This window comes from Acromyrmex echinatior, chromosome 6 (genome assembly GCF_024713525.1).
Source record: "Acromyrmex echinatior isolate Ae372 chromosome 6, ASM2471352v2, whole genome shotgun sequence".
NCBI lineage: Eukaryota > Metazoa > Arthropoda > Insecta > Hymenoptera > Formicidae > Acromyrmex > Acromyrmex echinatior.
Genome location: NC_141857.1, coordinates 10,959,784 through 10,979,898, shown reverse-complemented (window position 1 = coordinate 10,979,898; position 20,115 = coordinate 10,959,784). Strand labels below are relative to the sequence as shown.

The 20,115-nt window shown below is 46.8% G+C and overlaps 1 protein-coding gene across 2 annotated transcripts; it reads right to left on the bottom strand.

Annotated features, from left to right (window-relative positions):
- Positions 1-1,882: 1,882 nt before the first annotated feature.
- Positions 1,883-13,077, bottom strand: LOC147909428 (uncharacterized). Of its 2 annotated transcripts, none has more exons than XR_015545382.1 (2): positions 3,629-13,075; positions 1,883-3,569 (listed from the first exon to the last, which is right to left on the bottom strand). XR_015545382.1 is itself a non-coding variant. In XM_087407074.1 (2 exons), the coding sequence occupies exons 1-2, from the start codon at positions 3,724-3,726 to the stop codon at positions 3,221-3,223; spliced, it is 447 nt and encodes a 148-aa protein (XP_087263200.1). In that variant the 5' UTR covers positions 3,727-13,077; the 3' UTR covers positions 1,883-3,220. The 2 variants fall into 2 exon arrangements, 1 of the variants encoding a protein (XP_087263200.1); XM_087407074.1 differs by having other exon boundaries at positions 3,629-13,077.
- Between the last annotated feature and the right edge of the window lie 7,038 nt (positions 13,078-20,115).

Below are 20,115 nucleotides of genomic sequence, written 5' to 3'. Positions count from 1 at the left end.
ACGAGTTTTTCGCGGCGCCTGTCCGGTCTCTCTTTTCTGTCAGACCGTTATCAGAAGGCGCCGCTCGGGTCTTGCAGACACCAACCATAGTCGCGACGTGGAACCAAAAAAAAAAAAAAATCGTGGCGTCTGTAGGACATAACATTATAAGTATTACTTTATTTATTACATTATAAAAGAATTTGTTTAATATTTTTTAGTCTGATTTGCTACTTATTCGATAAATTTTAACTGCAAAATTATGATTAATTTTAATCTCAGCGCACTCTAGCAGTTCAATTATTGTGTCAGTCGACATAAATCGGGTGAATATGCTGTACTGTTTTATGTCGTTGTGTTGTTTCGTGTAGTAAAATGAAACAAAGTGATATATGCCATTATTGACGAGAAAACGTTTTTAATTCTCACCGTGAATATAATTTTAAGAAAAATGTAAAGAAATTTTGAAAGTAAGCAATAGGATTAATTTGAATTTTTCTATGTTACATATTGCTTTGTAAGTGGGTACCTAATAGATTATGGGTACATGATGCACGTAATGTATCATTTATCCTTGTTTAAATACAATGATCAACAAGGAATAGTAACAATATGCACGTTATGCATGAAACGAAATGCTTCAATAATTAACAAAAAGATGTTTGATCAACAAAATATTCTGCGGGTGTAGTTAATGAGAAAAATTTATCCACACACACAATTAACGAGTAATTCTAGTATATTTAAGAAGATACAATTATAAATGTTGTTCAAAATACAATTCTAGTATATTTAAGAAGATACAATTATAAATGTTGTTCAAAATACAATAAGAATGATATTATTACATAATAGCATGATTAAAAAGTTTATAATGCGAGATTATACAAAAACGTTGAAAATATTGTATGATAATACAAATTTTATTAAATCAATTGTTACTGAAATATTAATAAACGAAATAAAATATAAACAATGAATAAATTTTATTTACTTTTAATTGTTAACTTGCAATTATAAAATTTATTAAAATTCTTTTAATAAAATTTATTTACCTTGTGCTATGCTAGTTATAGTGTCCAAAGAAGAACAATCTTTATAATGGAAAGCGAACTTAATATTATATATACTGATTCCATATAAAATTCATCAGGAGACACGGTAGTGTTTCGGCGCTAAGCCAATCGCAACGATTGCAAATCACTTTATCAGTTAATTAGTATATAAGAAATTTACCAGTTGAATTAAAAAAGAACATTGTATATAAGATAAAATGTTGTGACTGCGATGTATCCTATGTGGGCCAGACAGACAGGAAACTGAAAACTAGAGTTTCGGAACACAGAAAACAGATTGTCAGTAATGCTTTGTCAAAATCAATTATTACGGATCATAGGGTGCAGTGTGGACATAATTTCGATAGGGATAATGTTGAGGTTCTGGATACTGAGAAATTTTATAATAAGTGTTTATTAAAATGATAATTTGACCGCAATGTATTCATGTTATGGATTTTGTGTTATGGATTTTCATTATTTGACCAAACTTATTATCGACAACACACATTGTGTTCTTTTTTATATTCTCAAATCTAAAATATGTTGACGAGTTTAAATACTATTTTTCGTTTCCAAAAAATTATAAGATGGATGTTGTATTGAATGTGTGCAAATGTGTGCAATTACATGTACTGATAATAAATTTTTAATTTTAGTCTGAGCTGTTCACTACCACTTAGCTTTGTAACTGTTTGAGTATGGGTCTCACCTCATGATTAGCTAAATAACGCATGCAGGAATTGTGAAGATATTATTTATTGCGATGCAATATCATTTGTGTTTTAATGGAAGAAAAGTTTTGCTGAAGATGACTCGAAATAGAGTTGGAACGTTCAAGGTTTATATATACAGGGTGGGCCATCTATTGGTACGTTTTTGAATTTCGTCGTATGGCAACACCGAACGAGCTACAGACCCGAAATTTTGACAGTTTATTAGTCATACCGTCCGCGGCACGAAACAACATGTTTTCTCTTGAAGAGCGTTTTGAAATTTTAAAAACTTATTTTCAAAGTCAGTGCTGTGTCGCCGAAACTGTACGAATTTTGAAAAGAAATATGGGTCGTGATAGAGCACCCACCGAAGGAGCTATACGCAAATTGGTGAGGAAAGTTCGTGAGAAAGGGATGTTAGTGGATGACAGAAGTGGTCCCAGAGCTCGGACAGTGCGCACACCCGAGAATATTGAGGCTGTGGCCCAAAGTGTGAGACAATTCCAGCTTTGAAAAACAATATTACGACTGTTTTGAGTGAAATTGGCGCCGAGGTAGTCCAAAATGTCATTAATAATTGGGATGACCGAATGGCATACTGTAAGGCCAGTAGAGGGAGCCACATGAACGAAATCGTTTTTCATTCTTGACGCGGATACTTTTAGCTTCACAACAAAAAAAAAATTAATAAAAAATATCAATGTATGCTCATTTGATCGCATTTTTAAAAACGTACCAATAGATGGCCCACCCTGTATATATATATATATGGTATATCAGATATTTGATTATTATTAAAAATTATCATTATTTTATAATTAGCGTCAGTAGTAAAGGAAGGCGGGTTCTAGCCAGGGGCTAGAGGGGAACGTGGGGTGCGGGGAAGTACTTGTTGGCGCGGGGGATACCTAACGCGGGGGAAAGAGGGGGAAAGGTCTAGGCTCCCACACAATAGGGCTCCTTTTTTTTGTTATCAAAATTTGGCCATGTTTTTCTTTAAAATTCCATCGATAATAAAGGTTTGAATTTGACCATGACATATTTTTCTTTAAAAATGCATCGATAATAAAGCTTGCATGTTAGAGAAAGATAGAGCGCGCGTAACGTGCTGTGAGTGAAGAAAGGATGGAAGAATTAATAGAGTACGAGTTTCTTTTGTACGATACAGTTTTTTCAATTTTTATGGTTTTTCCTGGCGCGTCGAGACAAAGGATGGGAAATAAAAGACAATACACATGAAATAAGGCGAACAAAAATGTTTTATTTACATCTTATTACATCGGTTTTCGTACTTATTAAAAACTAAAGCTATTAATTCGCAATCGACGAGCTGATGTCCATTGAAGATGTCGCTATCACATATACCATAATGTTCTCAGATGCGATGTTGGAGAATCGCGTATACTTGATATCTACGTATCGACGAGTCGAGCTAATCGTTCGAACGTTACATCGATATACCCATTAAAGTCAAACACAGCTTAGCGTCGTTTCGGTCATCATAATACGTACGGATGAAAAATCGAGATGTACGAGCGTAGCATAGTTCAGCATGCAAACACTGACGGTTAGCGGTCCAACGCTTATAAAATTATCCTTGTATTCGTTTCGAAACAGCTTGTAAATATTTCCTCGCTGCTCGTAGAGACTCTTCCACGGCTTTTCGAGAGACAGCGATAGTTCGTGTCCGCGATGATCTCCAAGGGCGATCTCCACGTAACTCGGTGGGCCAACGTTGATTCCAATTTCCAAAAATTTGTAGCCCGTATTCGTCGGATCGTAACGTCTGCTCAGTAAACGCACTGCACGATGCTCCGTACTGTGTACATACATAATGTTAAAAAACATTTTTTTTGTATATAGAACGTTGAAACTTACATGTTATATTCCTTCTTCACATCGTACGATGCACTGCTCTCTTTAGCGTACATTTTTTCAGCCGTTCGTACAAGTGGGTATCGTAAGACTAATTGCATCCGTGTAAATGATAATACTTCTGGAATCAATGAGAGAAGACAGGTCCTCCCCCCCACTTTCAAGAATTTCGAACATGTTGCGACACGTTTTATCAAGTCTTTCTACATATTTTCTTTATCACGAATTTATACATACGTTTATACATACGTTTATACACACGTACATACGTACACACGTTTATACACACATACGTACGTTTATACATACGTATATACGTTTATACATATGTTTATACATACGTTTATACATACGTTTATACATACGTTTATACATACGTTTATACATACGTTTATACATATGTACATACGTTTATACATACGTTTATACACACATACGTACGTTTATACATACGTTTATACATTACAAAGGAAGGGAAAAGAAATACATAATAAATACGTTAATGTATTTTTATTTAAAAAATTCTTTTGCAACCACCAGTTATATATATTTCAATACATTTTTTAACGCGCAATTCTTAACATGTTGTCTACATCGTATAATATTAGTAACATCTAAATTAAATAAAGATTCCATGTCTTCGTAAACTGCATCCAGGGTCTCAATGCGTTCTCGCTCATCGTCCAGAAGCAAGTTCCGCAGTCACGTTCGTTTCTCGCGTCCCTTGACATACACGATAGCATCATCTTCAAATACAGCCATCGTAATTAGACGTTTTGCCTCGTTGTACGGGATCGTCCCGTCCTCCCATTGCAATCCATGGTGATAAGCAATCAACCAAGAGGCACAAAACCTGTCGGATCTTGTCAAAAATTTCTATGGCACGGGACTCGTAAAAATGTAATGCGTGAGAACGATCTCCTGTTTCAGCACCGCCACTTCCTTCACGATAAATTTCTTATTAACGATGAATCCTTGCAGATCCACGAACGTTGGCACGAGTATGTTGTCGAGAAGACTGCAGTCGATTGCGGTCGATTGCGACGTATCATAGATCTTATCGTGTTAGAGGTGCACTTAGGTGATTTTGCGCACAACGTTGGTCAATGGATTATACTGAATCACGCGATCGTGTATGATGAGACAATAGGCTGTTGTATTTGCAGGTACATCCTCTTTACATTCAAAGTCTAATCGCACGTCCACGGTGCCACTCTTGATTGATTCGTTCTGTCGAGAGCAATCGATGATCACGAATGGACCATTACGTAAAAAAGTTGTAAAGGTGAGACTCGGCTCGAGATACTCGTATCCGTAGTAACCCTTGCAGAAACGCGCGTACAATTCGTACAGAATCGCACATCTGTTTTTGTCAAAATCCAGATTCAAGTCATCATACGGATAACATTCCGAATTCAGGTAAAGTTTCGCATTGATTAATTTGCAGTCGTCGAATCGACTTACATCCTCGGACATGACGTTTTTTCGATCTGTTTGCATAGCGAAAATAACGTAGCGCGGCTTCTCGAGCTGAGTAGCTTTCATAGTCTCGTAAACGCACTCGACGCTGTATACAAGACTGTCCGTGTCGGTGTACATAATTTTACATTTGTCGTGAAACAATGGTAACATATACTCGTGATGATATTCGTACAAGCAAACTTTCGATATGTCGTATACACATACCCACGTAAATCGACTTGATGAACTTCACTTCGAGTTTGCGCAGTTCGACGGCGATCAAATTTTCTGCAAAGATTGTGGAAATCGGTTTCGCGATCATTGCCTCCGCGCCGTATCGTCCGTCCCATTTTATTAATAATTTTACGTCAACATGATTGCGCACATTCTCCATAGTTTTACCGAATACCGCGTTGTTCATTAATTTATATAAATTTTTCTCGAAATCATTTTTAGCGCGAGTTCTGAAATTTGTATTGAGTTCAATATAATCGCGAAGCCATGGAGATTGCGCGAATTGTAGTACTCGATGAATCTTACGCGAAGACCGTGACGAGTACATTGCTGAGGTAGATTGCGGTAGTGGACGTAACGCTGTTTATCGTACAGCGTCGCTAAAAGTTTAGCCTCGCGCTTGCCGGGCGGCTTATCGCGCGTCGGACAGAACGGCAGGTCAGTGTGCAGATCGTGTAGATGTTGTGGATACTCGAGATCGACTTCGAGAATGTAACCGATGGATGAATCCAGAGCGCTCGCGCTCACGTCAAAATTCGCAGCGTCTTCGACCCATCGAAATTCGGCGTATGGCAATGGTTGACACATCGCCCATCCGTATAAATTGTTAAGATCGTAGTACATCAAGTACGACGAGTCGTTTCGATGAGTCGTACGAACGCATGTACTTGTTATTAGCCTGTGCGTATCTACCGGAACATTGACTGAGACCACCGCGTATACCGCGCTCGATGAACATGATCATATCGATGTCGGTGAGTAACTCGAATCTTATACGCGTATGTTTTAGCATCGCGTCCCACGTGAAACCAGGCAATGTATAGTAATGCGCGGGATCGAGACCGTAACTCGCGACACAACTTTCGCGGAAATTTTCGAAAATGTCGGCGAATAACAAGACATCGGTTTTCAAATACAGATCACTGTACTCGCCGAGCGTTTGAATGGAGAATCTTCCAGACGTTCGCGGTGTGCGCGTAATTGCTCTCGGATACTGTATCGCCCGTTAACTGAAAAATGATTCGCGTGGTAATAAACGCGTGTCCTGCAATTTTTCGAGGCAGTCAACGTACTCATACGAAAAGACACCTTTACGAGTCAGTAATTCAAATTCTTCATCCGATAGTGTTGAAAATTTGGAACGTACGATTTTTAATTTGTCTCTGGTTAGAAACGATGCCAATTTATCGAGGCTTACATTTAGAAATTTGAAAGAATCGATGAACCGTAATTTTATGCATTTTCACGAGTCTGCTCTCTTGGCGGTATCTTGAACATGTTTAGTGAACGAAATATATTTTTCTTTGGTTATCGGTAACACATCTACATGTCCTTCGTACGCGGTAGCAATTTCTTTAATTATAAAGTGCACGTCGTAGCCCGATAAATTGTGAAAAACGATCGGAATATAAAATGAATTTTTATAATTAAGATTGCAATTTGCATGCGCTGGGCCATGAAATCTATCGGTGAGATGAGACAATGATTGTGTACCCGCGTATCGTCCGGCGTGAACGGTTTCTCGCAAATATGACAACGCGTCGCGCTACGGTACGCCTCCAATTGTTCTTTCGACAACGTTTCCATGGGTTTCCATACGTTGGCGAATATGATATTTTTCACTCGATGCGCCAAATCGTTGAGTTGTCGCGCGAACCACACTATACAGTCTTCATTGCGATATGACGATAACGCGTCGTTGTACGAATATCGCACATAGTATCCTATACTAAATACCTCGTGCTGTTGATACGTGTACGACGACGCATTTTTCCTATCAAGTTCCATCTTCCGTAGAACGCACTCCAAATTAGCGTAGACGATGAATGGGGCGCGCTGCTTATTGCAGTGGTTCTCAAATTTGAGCCGCTTGTCGTCCACGCTCGGCAGTCGGATAGCGGAGTCGTTGATCTTCTCGCAGTCCATTATGTGCGACTGCAATTTTTCGTTGGTACTGAAGTACTGCAAGCATCTGAAAAAATAAACAAAACAAATTATAACTATTACCATTATTTTATTAATAAGATGGAAAATTATAATAATTTTTCATGTATACTTACCGATCGTAGAAAAATTTCTTGTTCTTTTTCCCACTAATCTGCGAGCTCACGAGACAGGATAGATTTTTTATCGACGCAAAATGTCCAACACCGTCGTTGCGTAGATTTTGCACGTACAGCACGTTGACGTGTTTCTCTTTCTTTTCATTGATGAGTCGCAGAGGAAGGACCTGTTTATTCTCGATGCCGTACACGTCGATCGACACCGCGTTCAACCGTTCGAATTTAGAAATGTTTTAAAGTTATTGGAAACTCAATGTTTGCGAGATTCAATACTGTCGTATAATGCGGATATGATTCCCGATCCGTATACTTTTCAGCCGGGTACAGCGCGGCGACCACCGACCACGCGAAGCACACATTGTCCGTCGTACGCACACTGATCACTGCTCGTTTCGTCGCTATTTTCCACGGCACTTTGATACGACATCTCGCGCGCATGGGATTTAATTTGTTCACATTAATAGTCAAATTCACTATATGACAATGCCCATCCGCTGTCGCGTTCTTAGAACTCTTCGAGCGATGCTAGGATAGGTTCGATGACACGCTGCTCGTACCACTCGCGCAAATTGGTGTATCTCGCTATTCTTTGTAATTATGCTCTTATGAGCACTTTTATCCTTCGTCGCGAACTCACCGTTGAACGCGGTGTTCACTTTTATGCTACCGTGTCTTTCTACAGCGTCTCGCACACGCTCGAACACTATTTCTCTCGCGTCTTCCAAAAACCGCCGCGGCTCAATATGATTAGAGTATCACAACATCTGTCGATATACGGCTTTCAAAAAGCGGCGTCGATCTCTCACGAGACGAGAGATCTTTCGTCGCAACTCGCGTACTCGCCACTCGTGTACTCGCCACCAACGTGCACGAAACGTCGTTCCAATTGCAATTTTGCACCCACGAGTCGCGCGATCCTCGCCATGGATTGTCTGTGTCCAACGGCGAGACGCGGACGCTTGGCATGACAAAGTTCTTCGAGCCGCTCGATGCACTCGTCGCATCGTAGCAGCCACGCGAAATATTCCACCAGAGAAGCGATCTGGCCACACTGTTCCAACAATGCGCGTATCACTCGCGTGATTTTCCATATCTTTTTTTTACAGTCTTTAGATCACGTCACACTTTTCTACGGAGCACTTGCACTCGTTCACGTCGCAGCACCGTGACATATCTAAAATGTCATAATGTTCTAACACTTTTTCATTATATTTGTTTATGAAAATGCACTGTTCATATTCAAAACATTGATCGTCGCATCTATCGAAAAATAGTTTTAGCGCAAGATCGCGATCACGAAACTCCATCCATATATTGTCGATAATCAACAGTTCGACGCACTTTTCATTAACTGCGGAGATCTTAATGCATATGCATCAACCTTGGCTCTTAGCTGCGATTTTCTTCGCCCAATAATAATCGTCCTTTATTATTTGAACATTTCTATTCCACCAATGTCTCTTTTCATATTCATCGTCCTCGTAACATTTGTCTCGTAACCGTGGGTACACTTTCTGTCGCGCGAGTAAAGACCAATCAGAAACAGGCTCTCTAATAACTATTCCATGTTTCTCACCACGTATATCTAATTCGCGATCGCGTAGAAATTGCACCGATATTCGCGCACCTGTGTCTCTTTTTTGCAGATTATCGAGAACATATAGAACATCGTCTACATTATAGTCTTCCCACATATTTCCCAGTGTAATGTTTCGCTCACAATACTATTCGCAATAGTTTTTTTCAATGTGTGCAGTGTGGGCACTTGTACACGAATATATAATGTATGTGGGCACTCTGCAATTCGTGCAAGACCGACCGCTTAGCGCGGCAATATAACCGATATCGTGCTTCCTTACGAGGTACAATCTTGCGATATCAGTATCAGCCAAACGGATCATGCATGCTGCACATACACTTAAAACATCACCCGTCGTATAATATAATAACAATGGATTATGCAGTGTTTAGTACGATCGTTCAGTGCACGGATGTCTAAAGACGGCACAATCTTTCTATATAATCTGTATCACGCTCGCTCAAATCGCTAGCATAGCCAGTGTCGTCTGATAATATTTCTTCGTTGGAATCGATTTCTGGGTCCATTATTTCTTCGAAATTCACTTCTTCGAGCACTTCATCTCTGATATTTGCGAACTGTTTCGGATCCACGTTTCGAATATACTCAACTACATTGGCTATGTTCGCACGATGGTTAGCCATACTTTTTTTTTTGATGACGGAGGGGAAATACCTAACACATATCCCGAGCCTCAGGGGAGAGCCCGGGGTTATGTGGGGCTTGCACCCACTAAAACCCCTCCGGGTGTCCTGAACCGGCCATAGCTGAGGGAACGCGTGTAGCATACTTCTGGGAGTCTCTCTGGCCAGTCGAATGTTGCCGAGACAATCCCGCCCGAGATTCGTCGGAGAGACGGCCCCGGGCGGCGCGTGGCGTTGACTGCCCGAATCAGGTGCCGGGGAGGACACCACCCCCCGCGCCCGCCCTTCCCCCCGTTGTAGTTGGGGGGTGGGGGTTGGGGATCCCGGCCCCCGCCAGGACTCCCAGCCCCCTAAGGAGCGCCAGACGAGAGTTTGGCGCCCCTCATGCTAGTCTGCCGCGCCACGAAACACTTGTTTTTGCGGCGCGGCGCATCCCCCTCGCGCGGGGGGGACGGGTGCCTCGCCGCGAACACGCGGGCGTAGGCGGACGGGTCGACAGGGACAGAACCCCGACACCGCGCGCGGAGGATCATTCCTAGCGGTGATGCATCCTCGAGGTTCGTTCGCCGCCGCTTCACGGCTCCCCGCGTCCGAGACGCGGGGCCGTAGACAATGGTGGGGGAGGAGGGGTCATTGACCCCCATCTCCCCCGTACGCATCCTCGTCATCTTCATCCTCGTTCTCTTTCGGTTCCTCCGGTATCGGAGAGGGAGGTCGCCGCCGTTTACGCATGGGACGATCGCGGCGATGCGAGCGCGCGGGAAGGGACCAGGAACACGAGCGACCCAACTGCGGCCGGCGCCCGTGTGTTCTCCCGCGATCCCCCCGGCGTCGCCTATCTCTCTCCCCTCCGCCACCTACATCGTCGCCACCGCCGCCCGGCGGCGGATGAGGGCCACGGCCACCCGGGGTCCACTCCGTCTCTTTCTCGGCCTCCTTCCGCGACATGACTTGTTCGCAGAAGGAGGAGAATGCCGTCCAGGCGCTCTCCCCGCCGACTATCGCTCTAACGACGGCCGGCAGGGAGAGATCGCCCCCTATTTCACGGACCAGGACACCGCGCTCACTTGCCCAGGCCGGGCAAGCCTCTAGCGTGTGTTGTGCGGTGTCCCGGTCCCCGTCGCAGTGAAAACATCCGCGCTGTCGGCTCCTTTCCTATTCAACGCAGGTACTCCCCGAAACAGCCGTGTTCGATGAGCACCTGCGTTATGTGGTATGAGAGTCCACCCCATCCCCTGCCAATCCATTTTTCTACGCAGGGGAGGATGGCCTTCACGGTCCGAACGTCCCTTGTCGGCGGATGACTCTCGAGAACGGCGCGCCACTCCCGAAACACTCGCCGGCATTCCCGCTCAGTCAGTCAATGGTCCCCTCGCGTAGCCGGATGGCCTTCACTCCGGCGTAGGTTTCCGCCAGGGCGTCAGCCACGTACTTAGCAGGGGGGATCACCGCAAGGACCATGGCGGCCGCATAAGACACCGTCCTGTAGGTCCTACAGATTCTTAAGGCCAGTCGCCGTTGCACGCTGTGCAATCTGCCTTGGATACGACGACTGGCCAGGGCCTGCTCGTTCCACACCGGAACCCCAGCGACCATTCAAGGTGAGGCCCAGATACTTGATGGTGGACCCCATCGGAACACGGATCTCATCCACCACGATGTGTGCCTGAGGGGACACCCCGCTCCTCCCGTCATGGAAGAAAATCGCCTCCGTTTTTGCGGGGGCCACCTTCAGGTCCAGCTCTCTTATGGAGCTGACCACGCACGCCACTGCGATGTTCGCCATGCATACGACTCTTTTCCAGGTTGTACCCCGGCTACCACCAGCGTGTCGTCTGCGTAGCAGAGGGGAAGGCCGCGCGGAGAACTGAGTCGTATGTGACGTTCCAGAGTAAGGGGTCCAACACGGACCCCTGAGGAACACCGCATGACGTGTCCCTCCGTTGCTAGAGTCCCTTGTTGTAGAACTCCAGCTGCCTGTTCCGAAAATAGTCCTCTACAATGCCAAGAAGGGGGCAGGAGGTTCTCTCATCATCTCCACTACCTGGCCCTACGGCACATTGTTGAAGGCGTTGACGATGTCGACACCGTCAATGACCTGCCTAATGACATCTACCGTGGATAGCCCCTTTCGGAAGCCGTATTGACCGCTGGATAGATCAGGACCATCCCGGGACAAGTATCGGACGATGCGGGCAGCGATGATACGCTCCAGCAGTTTGCCCGCATCGTCCAGCAGGCAAATTGGCCTATACGCGGAGGGACTCTCCGCCGGCTTGCCCTCCTTACGCAGAAGGACAAGCCGGGCCCTCTTCCACAACCTAGAAAAGCTTCCCTCTCTGAGGCAGCTCGTGCAGAGCTTCTTCGTCATTATCTTGTAGGGCCTTCCCCACGGGTCTCTGTCCAAAGAGGAGACAAGCAGCCGCCAGGCGTCGGCCTTCGCCTTTATTATGGCCGCCCTGAGGACGCTCCTTGTATCTCAGAGCGCCCCGCCGGCCGCTTCTCTTTCTTCGTCGGTGCCCTACCTGCGGCGAGCATATGATCTTTTGGCAACCACGGCGTGCCGACGTAGCACAGCTAGCTCCTCGGACCACCAATAGGTTGCCCTCCTCGCCATCGAGCGGCAGCGGGGCATCGACGCGTCGCACGCGCGCGATATAACACTCCCGAGCCACTCGGCCTCCTCCTCCACCCTGTTGGTCGGGTTGTGCTCCGGCCAAGTGGAGGAGAGAAGACTCGAGAGCGCCGGGGACCAGCTTTCGCAGGGCCCATCGACGTTCCTCCTTCTTTCGGCGGCGTCTACGCGACATTTCCATGGGGGTGGACACCAGCTCCATGCGGATCAAGCGGTGATCTGAGCTCGCCCAGGCAGCCGGCGTCCACGTGCCATCTCTTGATCTTAAAGGCCGCCGCGGGGGTCGCCCACGTCAGATCGACGATGGACCCCCCCCCCTTCCCCCACGAAGATGCTAGCGCGGCCTCTGTTGAGCAGAACGAGACCGTACCTCGCCGCCCACAGCAGAGTGCTGTCACCTCTGAAATCGGTGAATTGGGAACCCCATTCCAACGTGTGGGCGTTGAAATCCCCACCCATCAGTGTCGGCCTGGGGGAGTGCCGGCGTATGTGCTCCCCCAGAGATTCCAGGGCGTCCTCGAATTCCCTCCTGCCTAAGCGAGGAGGAAAGTGGCATCCCGCAACGTCGATGGACCCCCACTCCACAAGTGTGAACCCTTCCCCCGCCGATATGGGGATCATCAGCGGGATATCGCGCGCGTGCTGGCAGACCACTGTCACCCGACCCAGAGAATCCCCTGCCCAGTTGAGGTGACTCTCCGGGATGCGCTGTGGATCAGCGGCCAGCCCTTCCCCCCCCCCACTCGGCGAGGCACTATATGAGCATGCTTTGTGAGCATTGCCCCGGCCGAGTAGTTGAGATTGGTTTGGAGGAGACCGACCACCATCAATTAACGGCGCCAGTCCCCCCCCCCCCGCGATCGTCTCCACTTTCATCGCCTCGAGCGACCTCTCCGTCATCGGCTGCTGCTGTTGTTGTTGTTGCTGCCGCGGCTGTTCCGGCAGCGCGTCCGCCGACGGCGACGACGCCGCTTTTTCCTCTCCAGCTGCTCCGTCGTCGGCCGGTTGGCAGCTTTAGCGAGGGTCCCGCCCCCTTGGTCTTGGTCCCCTTCCTACGTATCTTCTTCCCGGCCGTGCGGACCCCAGTTCGCCGTTACGATGGTTGGACGGCCGACGGTCCCATACACAGAGCAGTCCAGCCTGGCGCTGCCGCACTCTTTGGCCTGATGGCCTATCGCTCCGCATTGAGCAGCAACCGGGAGCGGTCCACTAGGTTCGACTGCACGTGGCCGGCCTCCAGGCATTTGTAGCACTGGAGGCCACGCGCGGGCAGCAGCGCCAACTTGCAGTTGGACCACTCCACAATGATCCGCTGTGCTGCCACCAACCTCTTCCCAGCGTCCACGGGGCATTTGGCCCAGCAGGACCCCAATCCGCTGGGCATCCTCCTCACGTCACCTACCTTGAAATCGGTGAGCGACCTCTCGTACTTCCTCGCAAGTTCTTCCACCACATCCTTGGATGTTCAGGTCCGTTATTCGTATTTTTACGGATTTCACAGGCCTGGTCGACTCTGACGTCGTCCCTGTCGCGGTATACTTCCCGCAACTTATCGGCCAGGGCGTTCGCCTTTTCGCGATTGCCCTGGCCGTGTACCTCCCATATGAGGGCCTCTGTTATGGCCCTTCTGGGCTTCAGGTCGTCCATCCCAAGGTCCCGCAAGCTGATTTTGGTCCTTGCGAGACCTACCACCTCCGCATACGCCTGAGTATCGGCGCAGGTGATCGTAATCGCGGTGGTGGACGGCTGTCTAATCTTAGACAGCTGCGTTCCAGGGGCCCTCGAGTTGCCAGAAGAGGGATGCTCGTGGCCGGGCTCCATTCCCTTCGCTGCTGCTGTTATTGTTGCTGCGACGGCTGTCTGGTGCCCCCCTTCTTCGGGAGGGGCCGACTCGGGTCGGCCTGTGTATTGGCCGCGCGCCCACGGGCAACTTTGTTGGTCGCCCTTTTTGCCGCCTTTGAGACGACCTGCGCCCATGTAAGATCGTTGCTGGTAGCGCTCGTACCCATTTCCCCGTTGTCCGCGGAAGGAGGATCGCTGGCAGTGGCAGCTGGCACCCGTCGAGTCCCGGAAGCGAGCCGCTGCGCCTTTTCTTTAGGAACAGCAGCCGCGCCGTCCGTCCCAATGCCTTTCGCTCCCTCGATCGGGGGTCGACTCCTCTCCTTCTGCCCTAGTCTCTTGGTAGGCGCCTGCTGCGTCACAGTAGCAAGGCCCTTCAGCAAAGGAAGTAGGAGCCTGATTAGGATGCCCTCTATTTTTTCCTCGAGGGGCCTCTCCGTCTGCCTTCCCTTCTTACTCCCCTTGTCGGGAGGATTTTTCACAGGGGCTCTACTCTTCTGTCCGCCATATTGGACAGGGAGTTGAGCTGCTTTGCTTTCCCCTGCAGCGGCGGCCTGAAGTAGGAGCCCTCATGTCCTCCTCCATGATGACGAGAGTCCGGGTCTCTTCCCCGTCGTCTGAGTCCCCCGCGGCTTCAAGGCATGCCTTCTTGCTGCGCGTAGCCCGGCTGGCGATAGGCTTATGTGCCTCGGAGGTCTGGATTTCTCCACTCCATCGCGCCGTCCCAGCTAAGGGAAGGGATCGCGTTTCCGTCCGCAGTTGTCGCGGTTCCACGGGAGCGCGCATCCTCCTTCTCCAGTCCTCTCTCAAGCTGGGCATTGCGGGATCGGAGGTAGGCTATCTCTCGGTTCTATTTGTTTCCTCTCACCTCTCCCCCCCCCCCTTGTCCCCGCCGGTCGGGGGGGAGGGGGGTTACTCCGTCGTAATTTTTATCCACTCTATGGACGATCGACTCCAGTGCTCCAGTAATTTTACTGTAGACTGTCCATAGATCGCGGACAATGTCCCCGCAGATGTTTTTCGACCGCTCCATCGATGTCGCGAGAACCCAATTCGCGGGTTGCCACCGCCGCGACCGCTCCAACTGGCTGCTCGTCATATTCCTCCGCCAATTCCTGGGCCCTCAGGTTGGCATTCCTGGCGGAGTTCGACGATGCTTTCGCCGTAGTCGCAAATAATCTTGTAATCTCTCTTTAGCTGGGTGGCCTTCTCTGCCCTTCTCTCCCTAGCTTTGGCGGTAAATTTGCCGACGTTCTCGGGGTTTAGAGCCGGTCTATCCCGCGGCCTCTTCTCATCCTCTTTACTCGAGGAGGGGAATTTCTATTCCCTGCCAGTGCGGGTGTGGGCATCGATCCCCACCGCGCCCGGGCTATCCCGTAAGGCCCTCCCCTCCCCTCCCTGGGGGGTGGAGTGGTTCCCTCAGAATCTCGGGCGCGGAACGCGTCGAATGGGTGCTCCCGCAAAGCGAATCGGCCCGTATGCTGGGAGGAGGAGGACAGTAACGGGAGGGAGGCCGTCCTCTTCCTCCCCTCTCTTCCATCGCTGATGGTGATCGAGTCCATCGAGACGGTCGACTCCGCCTTGGGGATTGCCGTCTCGACATCAGCGCCAAAGACTGCACTTGGCGGAGCTGGCACTCGTCCCAGTCTTGCTGTACGCCGGGCTTGGGCGTTGCCGACGCGGCTCCTCCGGTCGGCTCGTCTCAACGCCCTATTTCGATGGGCGTCTACCGTCCCTGTTGTTGGTTTGTGTAGTTGTGCTATCCATTTGAAGTTTTTTCCACTCCCCGCAGTGGTTCCGCCAGCCAAGGTGTACCCTCTCCCGGAACTTGTCCGGGAAAGGAGGCCCAAGTTCCCCCGGCGAGCTGGCTCAGGTCCTCGGAATGTATCATCAGGGACACTGGCCTCCAGCCCCTTACTCCCCGTGAGCGGATGTGATGCAAGTTCACTCACGGGTTTCGCGGGTCCCTTGCCTCCGACTACGAGGGCACCGCTGCGGGTAGCGCCACTCGGGAGGCCTCGCGGACGGGTCGGGTCACGGAAGCGGCGCCCCTTCCGGACCCTAACCGCCACGGCAGCCAGTTCCAGATAAGTTCCGCCGCCCGGTGCCCGCTTCGGAATGGACGCCGTCGTGGAAACATCCGGAGAACACCGGGCTACAACTACTCGGCGTCCCCTCCCCCGGTTCCTGCCTCGAAATACGTCCGAGCGGCCCGGGGGGGGGGGGCGGAGACCGCGCGCCCTGCCTCGAAATATGTCCGAGCGGCCGCGCGACCCCCCTACTCCGGGGAGCTCCGCGACGGACTGAGAAGTCCGGCCCCGTCCTCCCCTATGGATAAAGTTCGCACCTCCTGAGGCGGGAGAGGCCCCCGGTGCAATGAGCCGAAGCTGTCGGAGATTCATTCCTTCCCCTCCCCCCAGCAGCATAGACCAACCCGCAGCCAGGAGCACCCAGCATACGGGCCGACCCGCCTTGTAGGAGCACCCGCTCGACGCGTTCCGCGCCCGAGACCCCGAGGGAACTACCCCCCCCCCCCCCAGGGGGAGGGGAGGGCCTCACGGGAGCCTGGGCGCGATGGGGATCGATGCCCACACCCGCACGGGCAGGGAATAGAAATTCCCCTAACGGTGCCGTGCCACCGATTGAAGTCAGGGCCGCCAACCTCTACCGGCACATTGGAGATCCGTCCCAAAGGGTCCCTTGTCACCAGGTCCGCCAAATCCACCACCATCGAGAAAAAGCGAGATATTGGGAATGTCCTGATGAAAAAGCATCAAAATCGTGTTGCTCACCATCAACGTCATCAATGTTATCAAAATATAAGTCATAAGGTATCGTATTTAGAGTGACTACTAATGCATTTTATTCTCTGCTAAAAAAGCGAATAGGGGTTAAAAAATTTTTTTCGTTCTCTTTTTCCAGAAAGCGCTGCTAGCGATGTTCGAACCACCGATCGCATTCGAACGTTGCGAACTATTAGCTTTAGTTTTTAATAAGTACGAAAACCGGTGTAATAAAAAGTGAATAAAAAATTTTTGTTCGCATTATTATATATGTATTGTCTTTTACTTCCCATCTTTTGCCTTGGCGCGCCAGGAAAAACTATATTGAAACAATTGTGTCGACAAAAAAAGGACACTTGTACTCTATTAATTTTTCCATCCTTTCTCTAACATGATCTTAAGTGTTTCATATGCAGCGCAAATATTTCCTAGATAGCCTCGCTGTGGCAAAGGATGCTTCTCAGCGTCAGTCTTTGCTGAATTCGCGTGCGAGTCTAACAGAAGAGTTTAATATATAACGTGAGTGATTTTTTCCCCAACATGCAAAAATATTTTATCATTAACGCTAAATAGTAAAATACTTTTACGTTTATTAAGTGATTGTGATAGTGAAGTAATAATATTGCGTTTTTTTTTTAAATTTCGTCGAAATTTTTTTTCAGAATATTTTTCATAACAACAACGACGATGAGTAATTTCCAGAATTTGATTAGGATCCGTTACGAGTATCCCGTTGAAGGAGTAAATTTTTTCTTTTTATTTGTATCAAATATTTTAGTGATTTTGCGCTTCTAACGTTCTTTTTAAATAAATAATTTTTCTTTTTTTTCAGTACCTTTTGGTCAATAACGAGCCACAAGTTCGGCTACAATTGCGAAACGAGGTGGGGGGTGCAAATTATCCCCTCAGTAAGTATAACAAATAGATTTATTTTCTAATTCATTTTTTTTATAGTACTTCTTGTAAATTAATTTTGTCCATTTTTCAGGGTGTATTTCGTTATTATGTTCAAATAAGAAGATTTATAAATATAGTCACGTGACAAATGGTACGAGCTGACAGACAGCGGGACCGGGAGGAACAAATTGATATGGGAGGAAAGTAACTTCTTCCTAGCCGAACTGTTCGGCCTCCGACCGTACGAGTCCGATCCAAAACCGGAAGATTGGAATTGTATCATAAATTTATATTATATGCGAATTTCTCTTCTTATATATTGCATGCTAATGTAACGCTTTTGTTTTACAGAAACGATGTCTCATCATATATTTAAAAAATTTTTAGTTTTCATTTTTAATTTTCATTTTTTAATTAAAATTTTTTTTTATTTAAAAAATTTGTTTTAATTAAAATTTTTTATTATAATAAAATTTTTATGTAGTGTGAAAAAATATATGTAAATTATATTACTCGGATTTCGCATCTATTTGTTTCCTTCTTATTTCCGCGCTGCTAAATTACGTGCGTCGACAGCATCTTCGCACTCGACGGTACTATCACGACCGTATTAAGCGTTCTGTTTTTAAATAAAAACGTATGATAAAATATGTTTGTACGTGCAAGAAGATATAACGAGAGTGACAATGCGGCGGCGGCGGGAAAGATGAAACATAAGAGAAAGAGAGATGGTAAGTATATGCGGTAAGTGTATGCAAGCCTTTATTACCGATGCATTTTTGGAGAGAGAGCGGCGGGTGACGACAAAAATAAGGACCGGGGGTATGTTTACGTAACATCAATAGCGCCGGAACCTTTTTCCGGCCCCTCCTTCCCCGCGTTACGAGTATCCCCGCGCCTACGAGTACTTCCCGCGCTCCCCTCTAGCCCCATGGATTAGAACCCGTATTATTACTATCTAGTATTACTATCTAGTAATACTATCTAGTATTACTACTCACATTGTCCGAAATAGGATTACAGAATACAGAATGCATCATTAAAGCAATCAGCACTATCCCGCACTTTTTCATCACGCAAGTTTTGTGTGCTATGTTCACACGATGCGTCAAAAATGTATCCAGCATAAATATAATTTAAAAACTACTAACCTCATGTTATGTAATATAATTTGCTTATTAAAATGAAATATAATTTTTCAAATTGTACAAATAATTATCACTGTTGTATTTAATGTTTTATAATTAATATTTACAATCTCATAACAATTTTTTGAATTGTTTTAACGCATTTACTCTCTATCATTTTTCCGCATCATGTGAACATAGCATAAAAAACTGGCGTGATGGAAAAGTGCGGAAAAGGACATTGCAATCGTAATGCATCAATGTTTTTTTGATCTTGGTATTTATATTTATGCATTCAAATTTTACCACTTTATTCTCGACATTACGCAATTCCATCATATCGATCAGCATTAAATTATTTTAACTTCTCAAAATACGACGGTTTATTACAAGAACAATGACGCACACGCTATTCCGCAACATCAAATGCGGAATAGCTCTGAGTGGTTGCTTCAATGATGCATTCTCTATTCCACAGTCCTATTCCACACCTTAAGGGTGAAATCACACAGTGCGGAAAACAATTGCCGAATAAAGAATGCGTCATAGAAGCAACCAATTAGCAACCTATTCAGAATAACGCAGAATAAGTTGATTGGTTGCTTCTCTATTCCGCAGTCATTTTCTGCACCATGTGATTTCACTCTTAGGCTGGCGTCCCGTGGAACGATAATTTAAACGGAACGGAACAGCGCGACAATTACAACTCTGCAGTCATTACTCTGTCATTACAACTCTGCAGTCATTACTCTTTCTTTTCTGTGATTGTGATTGCTCTCACTGTTCCGATTCGTTGTAAATTTCTGCACATGAGATGTCAGCCTTATCACAGTATATACAGTAGCGCAACTCTTCTGATTTGATGTTGGCCAAAATGGAGCATACGTGAAATAAGTACATTACTCCGTCTGTTTTCTTTCTTTTTTTATTGCTCTCTCTCTCTCTCTCTCTCTCTCTCTCTCTCTCTCTCTCTCTCTCTCTCTCTATTTAAGTAAGTGTTTCAATATTCCACTTAAACATTTGTCTTTCAAGCATACATGTAGAAACTGCATTCAAAGTAGAAACTTAGAGGGAAGTATTACGTATATTGTCCATTTGGTGAAATATTATGTGAGAAATTTCAAGAAATTGGTCTAATTTTCGTGAAAAAGTAATAAAGTGAAAAAACGAACATAGAAAGTAACAGAAAAGAAGCAAACCGAGCAAGAAAGATTTCTTTTTACTTATT

Bases quoted from the DNA above. Each gene is read 5' to 3' on its own strand.
- LOC147909428 (XM_087407074.1), bottom strand. From the start codon at position 3,726: ATGCAATTAGTCTTACGATACCCACTTGTACGAACGGCTGAAAAAATG. The intron at 3,570-3,628 runs GTAAGTTTCAAC...GTATGTACACAG, and splicing joins GTGAAGAAGGAATATAACAT to TACGGAGCATCGTGCAGTGC.